The sequence below is a fragment of the Bos indicus genome, chromosome 1 (assembly GCF_029378745.1).
Source record: "Bos indicus isolate NIAB-ARS_2022 breed Sahiwal x Tharparkar chromosome 1, NIAB-ARS_B.indTharparkar_mat_pri_1.0, whole genome shotgun sequence".
In the NCBI taxonomy this organism is placed as follows: Eukaryota; Metazoa; Chordata; class Mammalia; order Artiodactyla; family Bovidae; genus Bos; species Bos indicus.
This window is the reverse complement of record NC_091760.1, coordinates 141,184,551-141,203,583: the sequence shown is the minus strand read 5'-3', so window position 1 is coordinate 141,203,583 and position 19,033 is coordinate 141,184,551. Positions and strand designations below refer to the sequence as shown.

At 41.9% G+C, this 19,033-nt stretch overlaps 1 protein-coding gene across 1 annotated transcript in view; it reads left to right on the top strand.

Annotated features, from left to right (window-relative positions):
* Positions 1-19,033, top strand: part of DSCAM (DS cell adhesion molecule) — an 857,668-nt gene that overhangs the window by 167,665 nt on the left and 670,970 nt on the right. Inside the window, exon 3 of the mRNA XM_070795162.1 lies at positions 16,272-16,418. Coding sequence (XP_070651263.1) covers positions 16,272-16,418 — 147 coding nt within the window. The remainder of the gene's footprint in view (positions 1-16,271; positions 16,419-19,033) is intronic.

The window sequence follows — 19,033 nt, the reverse complement described above, 5'->3', positions numbered from 1 at the left end:
AGCTCACAGTTCACTACTGTTGACACTTGGCTTGGAGAATTTTGAGTATTACTTTCATCAAACATGTGAGATGAGTGCAATTTTGTGGTAGTTTGAGCATTCCTTGGCATTGCCTTTCTTTGGGATTGGAATGAAAACTGACCTTTTCCTGTCCTGTGGCCTCTGCTGAGTTTTCCAAATTTGCTGGCATATTGAGTGCAGCATCTTACTGGAAACAGTAAGTGAATTAGTTCATCAGTATGGTGCTATACAAGACCAACACCCACACAAACACACAAAACACAGTCAGATTGCAAATAGAAAAAAAAATGTTCTGTATAATACCATCTAAAACCTAGCAATACTTAGGAATAAGCATGATGTAAAGTGTGAAAGACACACTAAATACAAAATAGTTCTGAGAGAAGAGAAAGGAGAGCAAAAGCTGTTTTTTCTTTCTTGAGGTAGAGAATATGGTATTGTTAAATGTCCCTTCTCTCCAAAATGATCTATAGAGTCAATACAACCCAAGTGAAAACCCAGTAGCCTTTCTTTATAACAAATATAAATTAATGAGTTGATTCTAAAATTTTTGTTGACATTTCAAAGGACCTAGAAGAGGTAGTTGAGATGACTCACGCACATTACATTTATTCTGCACTTTATATCTAATCTAATGACACGGCCGACCTGATAGGAGGCTCTGCTCTGTATTCCAGATGTTGGGGACCCCCCATATAGGGCATCAGAGGGCAGACACACTGAAACCATACTCACAGAAAACTAGTCAATCTAATCACACTAGGACAACAGCCTTGTCTAACTCAATGAAACTAAGCCATGCCCGTGGGGCAACCCAAGACGGGCGGGTCATGGTGGAGAGATCTGACAGAATGTGGTCCACTGGAGAAGGGAATGGCAAACCATTTCAGTATTCTTGCCTTGAGAACCCCATGAACAGTATGAAAAGGCAAAATGATAGGATACTGAAAGAGGAACTCCCCAGGTTGGTAAGTGCCCAATATGCTACTGGAGATCAGTGGAGAAATAACTCCAGAAAGAATGAAGGGATGGAGCCGAAGCAAAAACAATACCCAGTTGTGGATGTGACTCGTGATAGAAGCAAGGTCCGATGCTGTAAAGAGCAATATTGTACAGGAACCTGGAATGTCAGGTCCATGAATCAAGGCAAATTGGAAGTGGTCAAACAGGAGATGGCAAGAGTGAACGTCAACATTCTAGGAATCAGCAAACTAAAATGGACTGGGATGGGTGAATTTAACTCAGATGACCATTATATCTACTACTGCAGGCAGGAATCCCTCAGAAGAAATGGAGTAGCCATCATGGTCAACAAAAGAGTCCGAAATGCAGTACTTGGATGCAATCTCAAAAATGACAGAATGATCTCTGTTCGTTTCCAAGGCAAACCATTCAATATCACAGTAATCCAAGTCTATGCCCCAACCAGTAATGCTGAAGAAGCTGAAGTTGAACAGTTCTATGAAGACCTAAAAGACCTTTTAGAACTAACACCCAAAAAAGATGTCCTTTTTGTTATAGGGGACTGGAATGCAAAAGTAGGAAGTCAAGAAACACCTGGAGTGACAGGCAAATTTTGCCTTGGAATACAGAATGAAGCAGGGCAAAGACTAATAGAGTTTTGCCAAGAAAATGCACTGGTCATAGCAAACACCCTCTTCCAACAACACAAGAGAAGACTCTACACATGGACATCACCAGATGGTCAACACTGAAATCAGATTGATTATATTCTTTGCAGCCAAAGATGGAGAAGCCCTATACAGTCAACAAAAACAAGACCGGGAGCTGACTGTGGCTCAGATCATGAACTCCTTATTACCAAATTCAGACTTAAATTGAAGAAAGTAGGGAAAACCACTAGACCATTCAGGTATGACCTAAATCAAATCCCTTATGATTATACAGTGGAAGTGACAAATAGATTTAAGGGCCTAGATATGATAGATAGAGTGCCTGATGAACTATGGAATGAGGTTCGTGACATTGTACAGGAGACAGGGATCAAGACCATCCCCATGGAAAAGAAATGCAAAAAAGAAAAATGGCTGTCTGAGGAGGCCTTACAAATAGCTGTGAAAAGAAGAGAAGTGAAAAGCAAAGGAGAAAAGGAAAGATATAAGCATCTGAATGCAGAGTTCCGAAGAATAGCAAGAAGAGATAAGAAAGCCTTCCTCAGTGATCAATGCAAAGAAATAGAGGAAAACAACAGAGTGGGAAAGACTAGAGATCTCTTCAAGAAAATTAGAGATACCAAGGGAACATTTCATGCAAAGATGGGCTCGATAAACGACATAAATGGTATGGACCTAACAGAAGCAGAAGATATTAAGAAGAGGTGGCAAGGATACACAGAAGAACTGTACAAAAAAGATCTTCACGACCCAGATAATCACGATGGTGTGATCACTGACCTAGAGCCAGACATCCTGGAATGTGAAGTCAAGTGGGCCTTAGAAAGCATCACTACGAACAAAGCTAGTGGAGGTGATGGAATTCCAGTTTAGCTATTTCAAATCCTGAAAGATGATGCTGTGAAAATGCTGCACTAACTATGCCATCAAATTTGGGAAACTCAGCAGTGGCCACAGGACTGGAAAAGTTCAGTTTTCATTCCAATCCCAAAGAAAGGCAAAGCCAAAGAATGCTCAAACTACCGCACAATTGCACTCATCTCACATGCTAGTAAAGTCATACTCAAAATTCTCCAAGCCAGGCTTCAGCAATATGTGAACCGTGAACTTCCTGATGTTCAAGCTGGTTTTAGAAAAGGCAGAGGAACCAGAGATCAAATTGCCAACATCCGCTGGATCATGGAAGAAGCAAGAGAGTTCCAGAAAAACATCTATTTCTGCTTTATTGACTATCCCAAAGCCTTTGACTGTGTGGATCACAGTAAAATGTGGAAAATTCTGAAAGAGATGGGAATACCAGACCACCTGACCTGCCTCTTGAGAAATCTGTATGCAGGTCAGGAAGCAACAGTTAGAACAGGACATGGAACAACAGATTGGTTCCAAATAGGAAAAGGAGATTGTCAAGACTGTATATTGTCACCCTGCTTATTTAACTTATATGCAGAGTACATCATGAGAAACGCTGGACTGGAAGAAACACAAGCTGGAATCAAGATTGCTGGGAGAAATATCAATAACCTCAGATATGCAGATGACACTACCCTTATGGCAGAAAGTGAAGAGGAACTAAAAAGCCTCTTGATGAAAGTGAAAGTGGAGAGTGAAAAAGTTGGCTTAAAGCTCAGCATTCAGAAAACGAAGATCATGGCATCTGGTCCCATCACTTCATGGGAAATAGATGGGGAAACAGGGGAAACAGTGTCAGACTTTATTTTTTGGGGCTCCAAAATCACTGCAGATGGTGACTGCAGCCATGAAATTTAAAGATGCTTACTCCTTGGAAGGAAAGTTATGACTAACCTAGATAGCATATTCAAAAGCAGAGACATTACTTTGCCAACAAAGGTTCGTCTAGTCAAGGCTATGGTTTTTCCTGTGGTCATGTATGGATGTGAGAGTTTGGACTGTGAAGAAGGCTGAGTGCCGAAGAATTGATACTTTTGAACTGTGGTGTTGGAGAAGACTCTTGAGAATCCCTTGGACTGCAAGGAGATCCAACCAGTCCATTCTGAAGGAGATCAGCCCTGGGATTTCTTTGGAAGAAATGATGCTGAAGCTGAAACTCCAGTACTTTGGCCACCTCATGCGAAGTGTTGACTCATTGGAAAAGACTCCAGTGCTGGGAGGGATTGGGGGCAGGAGGAGAAGGGGACGACAGAGGATGAGATGGCTGGATGGCATCACTGGCTCGATGGACGTGAGTCTGAGTGAACTCCAGGAGTTGGTGATGGACAGGGAGGCCTGGCGTGCTGCGATTCATGGGGTTGCAGAGTCAGATGCAACTGAGTGACTGAACTGAACTGTATATTTAAAATTAAAAACAGTGACCAGACCAAGTGTTAGTGAGAATACACAGCACCTAGCTCTATCAGAAACTCATGGTCGGAGTGTGAATAATACAGTCTCTTTGGAATAGCAATTTGATAGTTTCTTCAAAGCTGTTATATATATCCTATGCATTTGATACTCAGGTATTTCCCCAAAGCATATCTTCACACAAAGAGTTTTGAAAGAATGTTCACAGCAGCCTTATTTGATAAATAAACAACCAAATTGTTATTTGTCCACACAAGGGAATGCAAAAGAATGAATTATTCATAAGACAGTAGCAAGGAGGAATCTCAAAATAGTTATACTGAATAGAAGAAGCCAGGTGAGAAAATATGTCCTATATGATTCCGTTTACATAAAATTCTTAAAACATGCAGACTAATCTTTAATAATGTCTGCCTGTAAAGAGGATGGGAAGGGGGGATTACATAGGAGAATAAGTCAACTTTTGGATGATGGATTTGCTTTTGTCTTGGTTACGGTGGTGACTTTGTAGGTACGTACGTATGGTAAAACATCAACAAACGTGCAGCCTGTGTGTGTGCTCAGTTGCTTCAGTCGTGTCTGACTGTTTACCATCCTATGGATTGTAGCCCACCAGGCTCCTCAGTCTGTGGGATTCTCCAGACAAGAGTACTGCAGTGGGATGCCATGTCCTCCTCCTGGGGATCTTCCCAACCTAGGGGTTGAACCTGAGTCTCCTACATTATAGGCAGATTCTTTACCACTGAGCCACCAGGGAAGCCCCTGTGCACCTTGCTGAATGTCAGTTATTTCATACAAAGTTGTTTTAATAAAAGGACAGTGATAACACATTTCTGACATATTAGAGTTGTCTTGATGTTCACGTAACAGTAGCTAGTAATAACTGCTTATATGGTGGGCATCTCTATACCTCTCTGCCCAGCCCACAATAACCCCCTTAATTGTCTCTTGCATCCTCATTATAGAAAATGGTCCAGGATCCCTGGTAACAGATGATTGTACTAAGAGAGGGCAGTTCACCAAGTTAGTCTATTAGTTCCTGTGTCCTCTGAAATTGAAACTGAAAACTTGAGAGATTTTGAGAATGTGGGGTAGATAACTTTTCATCATTCATGTGACCCAGAAAAGGAGAGGAAGACTATTTGTGGGAAAAAAGAAAGATGAAGTCTGCATCAAAGAGATTCAGGTTGTGGTACTTTTCCTAAGGCCCACTTGCAAGTACCAGAACTCTTAATGTCTTCAGAAAATGTTTTCTATTTCAACTCCAGGTAGCTCAAACAGGCTCCTCCCACCAGCAGTCAGAGAGACTCAATAAATAGATTGTGTGCTAGACATTGTGCCGAGTCCTCTAAGCTGCACAACCACGTGGAGTAGATGTTTTTTCCATCTTCAGATGAAGGAAATAGAAGCCTCTGTGAATCTGTTGTTGGCTCTTCTCAGGGGTTGTGGTTGGGAGTGCAGTTTAGCTAAACAGCGCTGGGCTGTTATCTCACAGTCTCCAGAATATTTTGTGCTCATTCTCACCTTTTCTTTGCTCCCTGTTTCCTCTCTGCCTCCTAAGTCCCTCTGGTCCTTCAGGGCCACCCCAAGGCTCAGCTTCCCCGATTCCCTAGACTCCTGTCACCGTTAGTCATTTTCAGACCCATGCACAGTCTGACTGTTTTCTTCTAGTTGTTCTGTCAAGTGAATTTCCTTCTTTTCTTCAGCTAATTATTCTATACAGTGTGGGGATTTCCTTAGTCGCTGAGCACTGCTTGACATGAGGGTGTGTTCTATATGTAACTGATAATTTGAGGCATCTCCCAATTTAGGTAATCAGCTACAAAATAGAAAATAAAAAAATAACAATTTCAATGAAAGTGATGCATTGCCTTAAGGTTACATTGTACCTCTGATAACCATTTCCCCAACAGGAAAGACATCAGGCACAAGCCCTTCTAACTGCCCAAAGTCCTCTGGTGTTCCCAAGAAATCCAACACAGGGGCGTTTGTTTATGTTTTGCCTCTTCAGACCTAGGGATCAAGGGGGTTAGGAACAGTCAGAATCCATCCTTCAGGAAAGGACCTGCCTTCCTTGGCAATGTCCAGTTCTTCAAACTTTCTCCTTAATCCCCTCTATCCCATCTTCCCCCATCCTGATTCTTTCATAGACATATTGGGATCGGGTCTGACTTCATGGGATGGGGCCAGCCACACAGGGCCCAGTGATGAGGGCCTTGTCCTCAAGCTTAAAGCTCTGCTGTTGCTGTCTTGAAATATAAATGTTTTTCTCTTTCCATTTGTCTTTTCTGGGGAAATGTTTTTGGGCCATGGGACATGCTCCTGAGGCTTGTAGGGAGTTTGAGCTGTGTTTCAGCTCTTGTAGGGTCCCACTCCTCGCCACCCACTGGGATGGGTTCTCAGCCACCTCTCCTGAAGTTCTTGGTGCCCCAATCCCCATTTTGCCTCCACCTTCCTAGCCACACCCAATGACCACTGCTGCCCCTGTGATCCCTGGTACCCTGAGCCCTTCCCAGCCTCTTTCTCATTGCCCTGTCCAGCAAACACTGGAATTCTGCCTCCTGGTGGAGGCCTGGGCAAGTGTGGGTGGAGTGAGTGCATACACTCTGCAGTGTGATGGAGCCTGTCTCTGCCCCAGCTGGCAGCACCACAGTGCATTAGCAAGTAACTCACTGAGGGTGAGCCTCTTGTCCACCTCCCATCCAGAAACCAAGAGTGTCCAGACACTGAGATTGCAGTCCCTTAGGCATCACTTTTCCACTCTGGGTTGGGGCACCATGTGTATGGGAAGGGGAGATTACCTTTCTTATCCCTGGCTGTGACATGGTACCTCAACCCAGCAACTGGCAGGAAGCTGGCTCTGCAGCTGGTGGGCTGTGTGTGCTGAGTCATGGAGTGGGCTCTAGGAGCCTGTAAGGATCTTCACTTGACCATCAGTGAGCCCTGCATCACAGTGAGTGCAAAGTAAGTTGAAAAAAAAAAAAAAAGGTGAGAGCAAGACCATAGAAGAAAGCATTTTATATTTTATTAATGTTGTTCAGTCACTAAGTCATATCCATCTCCTTGTGAACCCATTGACTATAGCCTGCCAGGCTCCTCTGTCCATGGAATTTTCTAGGCAAGAATACTGGAATGGGTTGCCATTTCCTTCTCCAGGGAATCTTCCTAATCCAGGGATTGAACCTACATCTGCTGCATTGGCAGGTGGGTTCTTTACCACAAAGCCACCTGGGAAGCCCTTATTTTATTAATATGTTTAACTTTTCCCTTTTTTCTAAATAAGGGCCTTGGATTTTCATCTTGCTCTGCTGCTGCTAAGTCGCTTCAGTCATGTCTGACTCTGTGTGACCCCATAGACGGCAGCCTACCAGGCTCCCCCATCCCTGGGATTTTCCAGGAAAGAACATTGGAGTGGGCTCTAGGTCCCACAAATTATGTAGTTGGCCCCAGGTGGTTAAATTAATATTCATAAATTAATGAAGGGTATGGGGCTCTTTCTTATTTACTAATTATTTGCATTTAAACGGTTTTTCCACTTTAAAGAATGAAGTCTAACATTGAGGGTTGGATTAATGCATATTAGCTGTGTGGTCCCTTGCTCAGTGTATGTGCCTGATTTTACCCCAAAGTCATATCACTATAGATCCTCTCTCTCTGATCCTGCTATGATATTGCATCCTAGGGAAGGATTTCACAGCTTGTAGAGTGACCAAGGGACACTGAAATGACTGTAGTGGATGCTGTTGAGAGTCAGACACCCCCAGGTCTGCAGGCTTGTGGCTGAGAACTTGGATTTGCAGTTTTCAGAGGATTGCATATGCCCTGGAGTTCCTGAACACAGACAGTGGCAAGTGCCTGGTAATGCAGTGCCCTTGGGCCCTGGGAACCAGCCCCCAGCTGTCAGAATACAAAGTCCCAGCTCCTGGCATGAGGTGGAGTGGCTCTGAGGTATAAATTATGTTCAGAGTTTCCCTCTTCTCAGGGTCTGCTCCTGGGAAGATCCCAACCTAGGACAAAAAGCACAATACTTGAGTAACACCACCTTGTAAAGGACACATCAATCATGTTTAAAGCAATAATTACTTTTTGCCAGTTTGGGGTTTCTTGCCTAGTTTCTGTTATACAGTCAACCCTCCATATACTTGGGTTCCAGATCTTCAGATGGGGAGGGCTGAGTATACTATGTCATATTATCAATATATAAGAGATTTGAGCATCCATGGAATGTGGTATATGCAGAGACTAGGGTCCAAGAAGCAATTTGGTGCAGATATTTAAGGATGACCATGGTTAGTGGTAGTTGGATGTTGATTGAAAACTAAATCGACACAAATCTCTTGGGAGGTTTATGATGTCCTCAGAAGAATTTTGTTTTACCAAAACAGGTGTGTCCCAATAGATAAGCATGACCTTTTTAAATTGTGGGCTCCCCAGAAACAAACATATTTCCATTAATATGACAGAGCTATCTAATGAAAACCCAAGTCACTTTTTTTAAAAACAATCAGATCAGATCAGATCAGTCTCTCAGTCGTGTCTGACTCTTTGCGACCCCATGAATCACAGCACGCCAGGCCTCCCTGTCCATCACCAACTCCTGGAGTTCATCGAGACTCACGTCCATCGAGTCAGTGATGCCATCCAGCCATCTCATCCTCTGTCGTCCCCTTCTCCTCCTGACCCCAATCCCTCCCAGCATCAGAGTCTTTTCCAATGAGTCAACTCTTCACATGAGGTGGCCAAAGTACCGGAGTTTCAGCTTTAGCATCATTCCTTCCAAAGAAATCCCAGGGCTGATCTCCTTCAGAATGGACTGGTTGGATCTTGCAGTCCAAGGGACTCTCAAGAGTCTTCTCCAACACCACAGTTCAAAAGCATCAATTCTTTGGCGCTCAGCCTTCTTCACAGTCCAACTCTCACATCCATACATGACCATAGGAAAAACCATAGCCTTGACTAGACGAACCTTTGTTGGCAAAGTAATGTCTCTGCTTTTGAATATGCTATCTAGGTTAGTCATAACTTTCCTTCCAAGGAGTAAGTGTCTTTTAATTTCATGGCTGCAGTCACCATCTGCAGTGATTTTGGAGCCCAGAAAAATAAAATCTGACACTGTTTCCACTGTTTCCCCATCTATTTCCCATGAAGTGATGGGCCCGGATGCCATGATCTTCATTTTCTGAATGTTGAGCTTTAAGCCAACTTTTTCACTCTCCACTTTCACTTTCATCAAGAGGCTTTTTAGTTCCTCTTCACTTTCTGCCATAAGGGTGGTGTCATCTGCATATCTGAGGTGATTGATATTTCTCCCGGCAATCTTGATTCCAGCTTGTGTTTCTTCCAGTCCAGCGTTTCTCATGATGTACTCTGCATATAAGTTAAATAAACAGGGTGACCCTATACAGACTTGACGTACTCCCTTTCCTATTTGGAACCAGTCTGTTGTTCCATGTCCTGTTCTAACTGTTGCTTCCTGACCTGCATACAAATTTCTCAAGAGGCAGATCAGGTGGTCTGGTATTCCCATCTCTTTCAGAATTTTCCACAGTTTATTGTGATCCACACAGTCAAAGGCTTTGGGATAGTCAATAAAGCAGAAATAGATGCTTTTCTGGAACTCTCTTGCTTTTGCCGTGATCAAGCAGATGTTGGCAATTTGATCTCTGGTTTCCTCTGCCTTTTCTAAAACTAGCTTGAACATCAGGAAGTTCACGGTTCACATATTGCTGAAGCCTGGCTTGGAGAATTTTGAGCATTACTTTATTAGAGTGTGAGATGAGTGCAATTGTGTGGTAATTTGAGCATTCTTTGGCATTGCCTTTCTTTGGGATTGGAATGGAAACTGACCTTTTCCAGTCCTGTGGCCACTGCTGAGTATCCAAATTTGCTGGCATATTGAGTGCAGCACTTTCACAGCATCATCTTTCAGGATTTGAAATAGCTCAACTGGAATTCCATCACCTCCACTAGCTTTGTTCGTAGTGATGCTTTCTAAGGCTCACTTGACTTCACATTCCAGGATGTCTGGCTCTAGATGAGTCATCACACCATCGTGATTATCTGGGTCGTGAAGATTTTTTTTTGTACAGTTCTTCTGTGTATTCTTGCCATCTCTTCTTAATATCTTCTGCTTCTGTTAGGTCCATACCATTTCTGTCCTTTATCGAGCCTATCTTTGCATGAAATGTTCCCTTGGTATCTCTGATTTTCTTGAAGAGATCCCTCGTCTTTCCCATTCTGTTGTTTTCCTCTATTTCTTTGCATTGACCGTTGAAGAAGGCTTTCTTATCTCTTCTTGCTATTCTTCGGAACTCTGCATTCAGATGTTTATATCTTTCCTTTTCTCCTTTGCTTTTTGCTTCTCTTCTTTTCACAGCTATTTGTAAGGCCTCCCCAGACAGCCATTTTTCTTTTTTGGATTTCTTTTCCATGGGGATGGTCTTGATCCCTGTCTCCTGTACAGTGTCACGAACCTCATTCCATAGTTCATCAGGCACTCTATCTATCATATCTAGGCCCTTAAATCTATTTGTCACTTCCACTGTATAATCATAAGGGATTTGATTTAGGTCATACCTGAATGGTCTAGTGGTTTTAAAACAATAGATAATGGCTATATATTCAAATGTTAATGCATGTATACCTACAATAAGGTTAGAAAGACTTTCAAAAGGGAATCTTTTTTTATATATTAATTCATCAAGTAGTAGAAATGCTTTAGTGTATCCCAGGCATTGTTAAATGTTCTAAGATAGTTTTTTAAAAGGCTGGATGCATGGTCTGTGTTTGTGGAGTGAATAATCTAGTGAGGGGAGTGGAGAATTTCCTTCCATGTCCCATTCTCTCTGAGCTGGATGGGGTTCAATGCACCATAGCTACATCCCTGCTTTGAAAAGATCTGGGTCTGTCTTGGGATATGGGGAGGAGGCCAAATCACAGAAATTGTAAACTCTGAAGGCTGCAGTGGTCCTGGTGCTAGTGAGGCCTCTGGGGAGCTCAGAGAAGAGGGTGCTCCATGGTACTATGTGATTCTTTACCACTGAGCCACCAGAGAAGCCCTAATAATGACACTCTAATACTAAAATCCTTAGCGTATCGCAGAGCTAGCACTAATCTTAAAAATGCTTCTTCTAGAGCATTGTTTATAACTGCCTATTAGGAGATTTCCCTTCATACTTTCATTCTTAAAGCTGTCAATATATTTATTTCTTTGGAAGTTAATTTCCTGGCCAGTTTTCTTGACTCAGACTTGTCCAATAAATGGCTAAAACTTTAAGAGAGCTCACTGAAGGGTAAGATAATTTGTCCCTATGGATATCTTAGAAAAATCATAGACTTCACAGAATTCACAATTTGAATCTTGCTATCCCAACCCCCTCATTTTAAATGTGAGGAAATAAAACTCTGGCGAAGTAAGACTTTCAGCCAGGTTTACAGATGTGGAGGGAGGCATAACCTGGACTAGACACACTGAAGTATCCTTATCCTGAAGGCAGGGGTCTTCTGGACAGATGGGAGATGGTGTGGATCTAAATAGCCTTATCCAAACTCTTCATGGCAGGCATGCTTCGGGAGCTTTATCCACATTAACTGTTTGAGTCATCACCATTGACTTACTTGGTAGATATTTTAATCAAAATCATCATTAACTAGATATGAAGAGAACTTTCTCACTGTAAAGTGGTAGGGCCTGGATTTGAACCCGGGCAGTTGGGCTTGCAGGATGGGCACTGGCCCCCAGCACCCCTTCTTCTGGCCTAGACAGCAGCTTGTGGAAGTCCCCTCAGCTTTTGCTGGGCCACTTCTGTTGTTGGGAGGCCTGGTCAGGCTCCATTATCAGCATCATTGCCTAAGTGACAGGAAGCAGAACCATCATTTCCCAAACTGCTTTGCCACTGTCAGAAATTCACTTGCAAAGAGTTGTTATAATTATCACATAGTTTTAAGGATTCCCAGGAGAGGTTGCCTTTTTTTATTTTTTTAAAAATTCTTTCTGTTCATAGTCTGAAATTTTTTTCCTTGTTTCTCACAGGACATGGAAGTTTCCTATCATTATAACTCCAGTTTAAGAAACTACTTCCTTTTTTTTTTTTTTTTAATGTAGTGGTGTGGCTGTTTTCCAGGTGGCTCAGTAGGTAAAGAATCTGCCTACCAATACAGGAGAAGTGGGTTCAATCCCTGTGTGAGGAAGATCCCCTGGAGAAGGAAATGGCAACCTACTCTAGTATTCTTGCCTGGAGAATTCCATGGACAGAGGAGACTGGGAGGCTACAGTCCATGGAGTTGGAAAGAGTCAGACATGAAACTGAGCAACTAACACTTTCACCTTCACTTGTATCATTTTTTTTTTTTATTAGATTCCACTATAAGCATCACTTTTTCTCACTTTCATGCACTGGAGAAGGAAATGGCAACCCACTCCAGTGTTCTTGCCTGGAGAATCCCAGGGACGGGGGAGCCTGGTGGGCTACCATCTATGGGGTCGCACAGAGTCGGACACGACTGAAGTGACTTAGCAGCAGCAGCATAAGCATCATCATATGATATTTCCCTTTCTCTCTGACTTACTCAGTATGACAATCTTTAGGTCCATCCATGGATAACCAACAAGGACCTACTGTATGGCAAAGGGAACTCTCCTCAATATTCTATAACAACATAACTGGGAAAAGAATTTGAAAAAAAAAATAGATCCATGCATATTTTTGGCTGAGCCTCTTTGTTGTACACTTGAAAGTAATAAAACATTGTTAATCAACTATACTCCAGTGTTAAGAAAACAAAGCAAAATGAACTAACGCTACTCACATCTGGGTACATTTAGAGGTTAGATAAACTGTTTTTATTTTTTTTTTCTGTACACTAATGAGAAAATTTATTAAATACTTTATAAATTATAACATTTAAAAGTTCAGCAAAGCTCTAAACATTTATAATTTTTAATACTTATAACCTTTTAGTTTTGAAAGTGTAAAAAATATTATTTGAAGAATCAGTAAGTAAACACTCTGAAAAAGGAAGAAAACAGTATCAAGATTCAATTACAGATATTCACAGATTTTGTTCTTTTGCCTTCAAGAGCCAGCAAGTAATAATTTCTCATAAATAAGGTTATGCCTTTAAATGTCTTTGGTCCTATTCATTTCTTCCCACCATATATATATATACCTACCCACACACATCACTTAAACCTTCTTCTAATCTGTCTTAACTAGAAGATAATGGAAAGAACAGACTGCTTGAAATAAAGACACACGAGAAGTGCCACAACTAAGTTAACACAATAAGAAGGAATCCAGGAAACTAGATGAACAGCATCTCCTCCTGCCACTGCCGTTATCCAGTGAAAGATCATGAACACTTGAACTAGAGGAGCAGCGGGAGTGTGGGAGAGAATCCACAGGCCAGGCAACTGATTGCATCTGAGGGAACAGGAGAAGGACAGAATGCAAGAAAAGATCCAGGTGGTGTTTCTTTGCAGAAGAAAAATTGCTGCGGAAAGGAGAAAATGCTAGCTTAATTGGCTCAACATCACTTATGCTGCTGCTACTGCTGCTGCTAAGTCGCTTCAGTCAAGTCCGACTCTGTGTGACCCCATAGACGGCAGCCCACCAGGCTCCCCCATGCCTGGGATTCTCCAGGCAAGAACACTGGAGTGGGTTGCCATTTCCTTCTCCAATGCATGAAAGTGAAAAGTGAAAGTGAAGTTGCTCAGTCATGTCCGACTCTTCGAGACCCCATGGACTGCAGCCTGCCAGGCTTCTCCGTCCATGGGATTTTCCAGGCAAGAGTACTGGAGTTGGGGTGCCATTGCCTTCTCCAACATCACTTATGCTGCTGCTGCTGCTGCCGCCAAGTCGCTTCAGTCGTGTCTGACTCTTAGCGACCCCATGGACTGCAGCCCACCAGGCTCCTCCATCCATGCGATTTTCCAGGCAAGAGTACTGGAGTGGGGTGCCATTGCTTTCTTTGTTAAGAAAAAGTATCCTGTTTAGATGTGTATTTATCAATTCTTTATTATGGCATTGCTTATTTGTTGTTAATTTTTGTTAACATCACTTATAATTAACAACAAATAAGCAATGCCGTAATAAAGAATTGATAAATACATATCTAAACAGGATACTTTTTCTTAACAAACTAACAAGTTGGTTAACACCCGTTATTGGTGAGCATGTGGTGAACTCCCTCTCACACTGTTGAAAGGAAGGTAAATAACAGAACTTTTTAAGAGGAAAATTTTCAAAATTAAAAATATAAACACTTTTTGGCCCAGCAATTCTAATTATAGGAATTGTTGATAATAATATGCTCCAAAACCAACCAACCAAGATAAATGCATACTAATGTTCATGATCAGTTATTCATAACAGTAAATAACTAAAAACAACTTTACATATTCATTCAGTGAGAATTATTTAAAGCCATCATGATATACCTTGTCAATGGACTCTTGCTAAGTTGCTAAGTCACGTCAGTCATTTCCGACTCTGTGCGACCCCACAGATGGCAGCCCACCAGGCTCCCCCATCCCTGGGATTCTCCAGGCAAGAACACTGGAGTGGGTTGCCATTTCCTTCTCCAATGGATGAAAGTGAAAAGTGAAAGTGAAGTCGCTCAGTCGTGTCCGACTCTTAGTGACCCCATGGACTGCAGCCTACCAGGCTCCTCCGCCCATGGGAGTTTCCAGGCAAGAGTACTGGAGTGGGCAATGGACTCTGGCAGATGTTTAACAGAACATAGGAAGATTGGATTAAGTTAAGGGGGAAAAAAAGCAAGGCTCCTATTTCTATATATTACCATTTGTGTGAATTTTTGAAAGTCCACATGTACACACGTATGTACACACAGATATTGTTCTGGTATTGTCATAAATATTTTTCTGGTAGACAATGTGAGAAACTTAACAATGGCTATCCTGGAGGAAGACAAATGGTGGAGGAGCAGGAGGAAAGGGAGTAGTCCTCTCTCCACAGATGCGTCAGGAATACATCTTCAGATGCAGGGATCTCACGGAGAACCAGCTGAGAAGGGGCAGGAGTCCCTGACCACCCAAAAGGAATATACAGATCCACACAAAACCCGGTCTTCCCTGTTGATGCGGAAGCATGAGAGGACATGGGACTTGCTCAATAACACATGTGTACAACCTGGAAGTTTTGGGAAATTTTCCCTGTGTTGGGTAATCCTTTGACACTTGAGAGAAGTGGCAGATAAATGCTCTTTCCTTCTGTCTGGAAGGCTGATCCTGAGATATAAATGTATCTGTAACCTCTTGGTGGGTCAAGTGTACGAAAAAGTCAAGCAATCAGTGACGCTTGATACCAAGCAAAAGTCAGCTTGATAATTGACGCTTCCTCCGTTGCTGCTTCACTCTCATTTTCCCTCACTCCTGCTTCTCCTCGGTTATGTTTTCTAATATAATGGTAGCACATAGCCTTTGCTTTCTGGGGGTTAAAGATAAGAGGGTTTACAGATATGAAACCTTGACCTATTATATTCATCTTCCCAACACCAGAGGAATTTGTTGAAAGATGAAACCAACATAGGTGGGTGAGGATATACTAATCCCAAAGAAAAGGAGCTGGGCTTACTGGATTATGTCAATGCTTGGCAATTCCAGACTCTCGTTTCATGAAACAAAACAATTTCTTACTGTCTAAGTCAAGTAAGTAATTGTATATGCTGTCAATTTCAACTGAAAGTATACTACCTATGTCTTGTTTAATATTTCAATCATTATTTGTGATTTCTTCCATTACTTTTAATTCCATTTAATTCCACAATGGGAAATAATTGTGGGATTAAACAAATATCTACCTTTTTTTCTTGGCTTCAAAAAAAAAAGCAATGTCTTTTCATAAGAAGAGGCCGGGGAAGGATACTTTCAATAATGGTTTTATTTTGTGTGTGCCAGTAATATATATTTGAGAATATAATTCTTACAAACAGAGCATTTATTTAAGAAGTCTTTCAACTATGGGTGTATCTTTAATAATTTCTAGGGATCAACCACCCTTCCTGAAAAGACTCCCTTGACGTGTTTAACAATCTGCAAACAACTCAATTAAGATAAACTGTTTTTAGATATACACATGCCCTTTAGTTCTTAATGTAGTTTATTATTAAGAGACTGAAAGTCTTTTAAGACATGAAATACAGGTTTCTTAAATTTTTTTTCCAGTAAATATTATACTTGATGCAGTTGGTATGTGAAAGAAACAGTGTGTATATTCGGATGAGATACTCTCAGAATGAGCCTGTGTGTGTTACCAGGGTCCTGTTCTTACCTTCCAGTTTTACGGGAGCCCTATACAGTCCGTGTGGAGGACCAGAAAACCATGAGAGGCAATGTCGCGGTCTTCAAGTGCATTATCCCCTCCTCGGTGGAGGCTTACGTCACCGTGGTCTCGTGGGAGAAAGACACCGTGTCACTCATCTCAGGTAGGGCGTGGGCTTCCTCGGGGCAGGCAGGCTCTCCTGCGCACAGCTCGGTCTGGATAACGAATCGGGTCTCCATCTCTTTGCGCACTGTAATGAAGAATTTGTATGCTTTAAGTTGACGCTGCTTTAGATTAAACGTGATATTGGTGTTTTCTTTTGGTTTATATGGCTGGATTCATAGTGTCCAGTGAATTGACTGATGGATAGAAATTTGTTCCTTGCATTATGTGTATAGTCATTGAGTTACTTTTGGTTTCCAAGTTACCAAGGAAACATTTTGGTTTTATTTCTGCTCCCGGGAATAGAAATATAGGATTGTTGTTATCTGTGAGAAACCTCAGAACTGATATTCTTATATTCTCTGTAATCTGGAAAATGGAAATTCTGATTTTATGCTATTCTCAGCCTTTCAAGTGTCTTCAGAGTCATGTGGTATCTCTGGCCTCATAAAGATTTTTTTTGAGATATGTAGTCAGTGGCTGAAATACATACATACAGATAGGTAGGTAGATAGATATGTATATAAATAGCTTACTGGTTTACTTTTGGTATCTAGAAAAGATACCACTGAAATCTAGCTTCTAAGACATTGTTGTTCTTCTTTTATCATGGTTTTTAAGGTGAGTTCTTGCTCCTTGCAACTTAATTGGAAAGCCATGCAGAACTTGGCTCAGTTTTCCTGTGTTGCACATCTTTGGATAATGCCTATTAGATGCTTTTGGGAAATCGTCGTGATGAGCATTGAATGTGGCGTAATGGGTTATAAATGATTGGTTTTCTTTACATGTCCTTGTGCACACGTGTGTGAGTGAGTGCATGCCCACACACGCATTCTAATGTCACTACTGAATACTACCAACTTCGTGTCAGTTTATACAGATATGAAACTGGAGCTAAACTCTCATGGTGAAAGAGCATTTGTATTACTTGTCTTATTGATTTGCTAGATAGTATAGGTTACTATTACAACAAGGACCATTAAAAAATCATTAAACTAGTACAAACTCCAAATCAAAAATTAAAATTTTCATCTTTATCATGCATTACAGTGAACTCTAGGGGATAATTGATGTTTCTGGCTTTCTTTAATATCATCTTGTAGTGAATTTAAAGTCCCTCACACTTCACTGAACAATAAATTCTTTGCTAGTATGTTTATTAATCAGAGTAATTTGTTAACTTACAGTATTGAAAAAAATACTGAGCTTAAGACTTAAATGTGATTGCAATAATCAGAATAGAGATTCACCTGTACAGTTTTATTTGCTAATTTTGATTCTTTAATGATTTTAACTGCTTTACTTTAGAGGTCATTTTAGTTTCTTGACCACAGATGGAGAAGCTTAATGACAACTTAGTCTGGCTGAGCCCCAAATTGGAGTCAGGAACATTCAGATGTGCATGGCAGGGGTTTTTGTTTTTGGGGAAGGGGAGAAATTGGTGTGATGTGTGGAACCTCCCGCACTCGAGGGTCTAGGCTCACGGACCCCCTACCACCTTATAGCCACCATCAAATAAGCAACCTCAGCGTCTGCCCTAGAAGAGGAAGAGAGCCAGGGAGAGTGACAACCTGCCTCTAAGTGCTTCTCCTTGGAGGTGACAGATGTCGCTTCTGTTACATTTATTTGATGAAGCAGGTCACACGGCCATGTCAACTTTAATGGGGCATGTGCCTGAAAGAAGAGAACTGGAAATCTGGGTGAGAAATAGAAATACCTACCAGGAGGTTATGTATCTATATCTATGCTCAGTCACTAAGTCATGTCCAAATCTTTGCAACCCCATGGACTACAGCCCGCCAGGCTCCTCTGTCCATTGAATTTTCCAAGCAAGCGTACTAGAATGGGTTGCCATTTCCTCCTCAAATCTGTGTCTATATCTATGTCTATATAAATATCTATATCTATTCGTGTATTTCCCAGGTACCTTTAATTAATGGTATGCTTTCATTCATGTTTCACCTTCTTGTAATCTATGTGAAGAGACTTCTTTCTTCTGCCAACATGTGCCTAATGAAACTAAAAGGAGAGGAGTTTTACATGTGGTGAGGGAGGGGATGCTGACGTGCATATAACTTCCAGTGCAGTGAGGTCAGGGGTGGGTCAGAGGGAGCTGGTGGGGCTGCCTTGAGACAGCTCAGAGCTGAGAGCAATCAGGAGAGGCTGAAGCAGCTGTGCAGGTGAGCCCTGTCCATCCACCATGGTGATGTTTGGGAGCCACTGCTCAGCCCCATGGGGGCAGAGTACCCCTAGGGGAAGCAGAGTAGCAAAGGTCTGCTGTTAACAGGTGAGTCTTGGGGCTCAAGGCCAGGGCTCTTGGGAAATCTTGGCCAATTTAAATGGGTATCTATTGTCCAGGCATTTCTTTCCAATGAAAAAGAAATTTAAGATGGGTATATTCCTATAAAAATAAACAAAATGGCTTCTATTGGCACAACATACTCATATTGCCCTTCATCTTGAGTAAATAAGGCTGAAAGAATAAGGCTGGGTTACATCTTTTTAGGGGTGAATATACCAGCCAAGGTGTATCAGCATTTCCATGGGAGCGGCGTGATGTCATTGGCCATTCCTACCATGGTGTCACTCCTGGAGGGGGGCTTGGAAACCCACTCC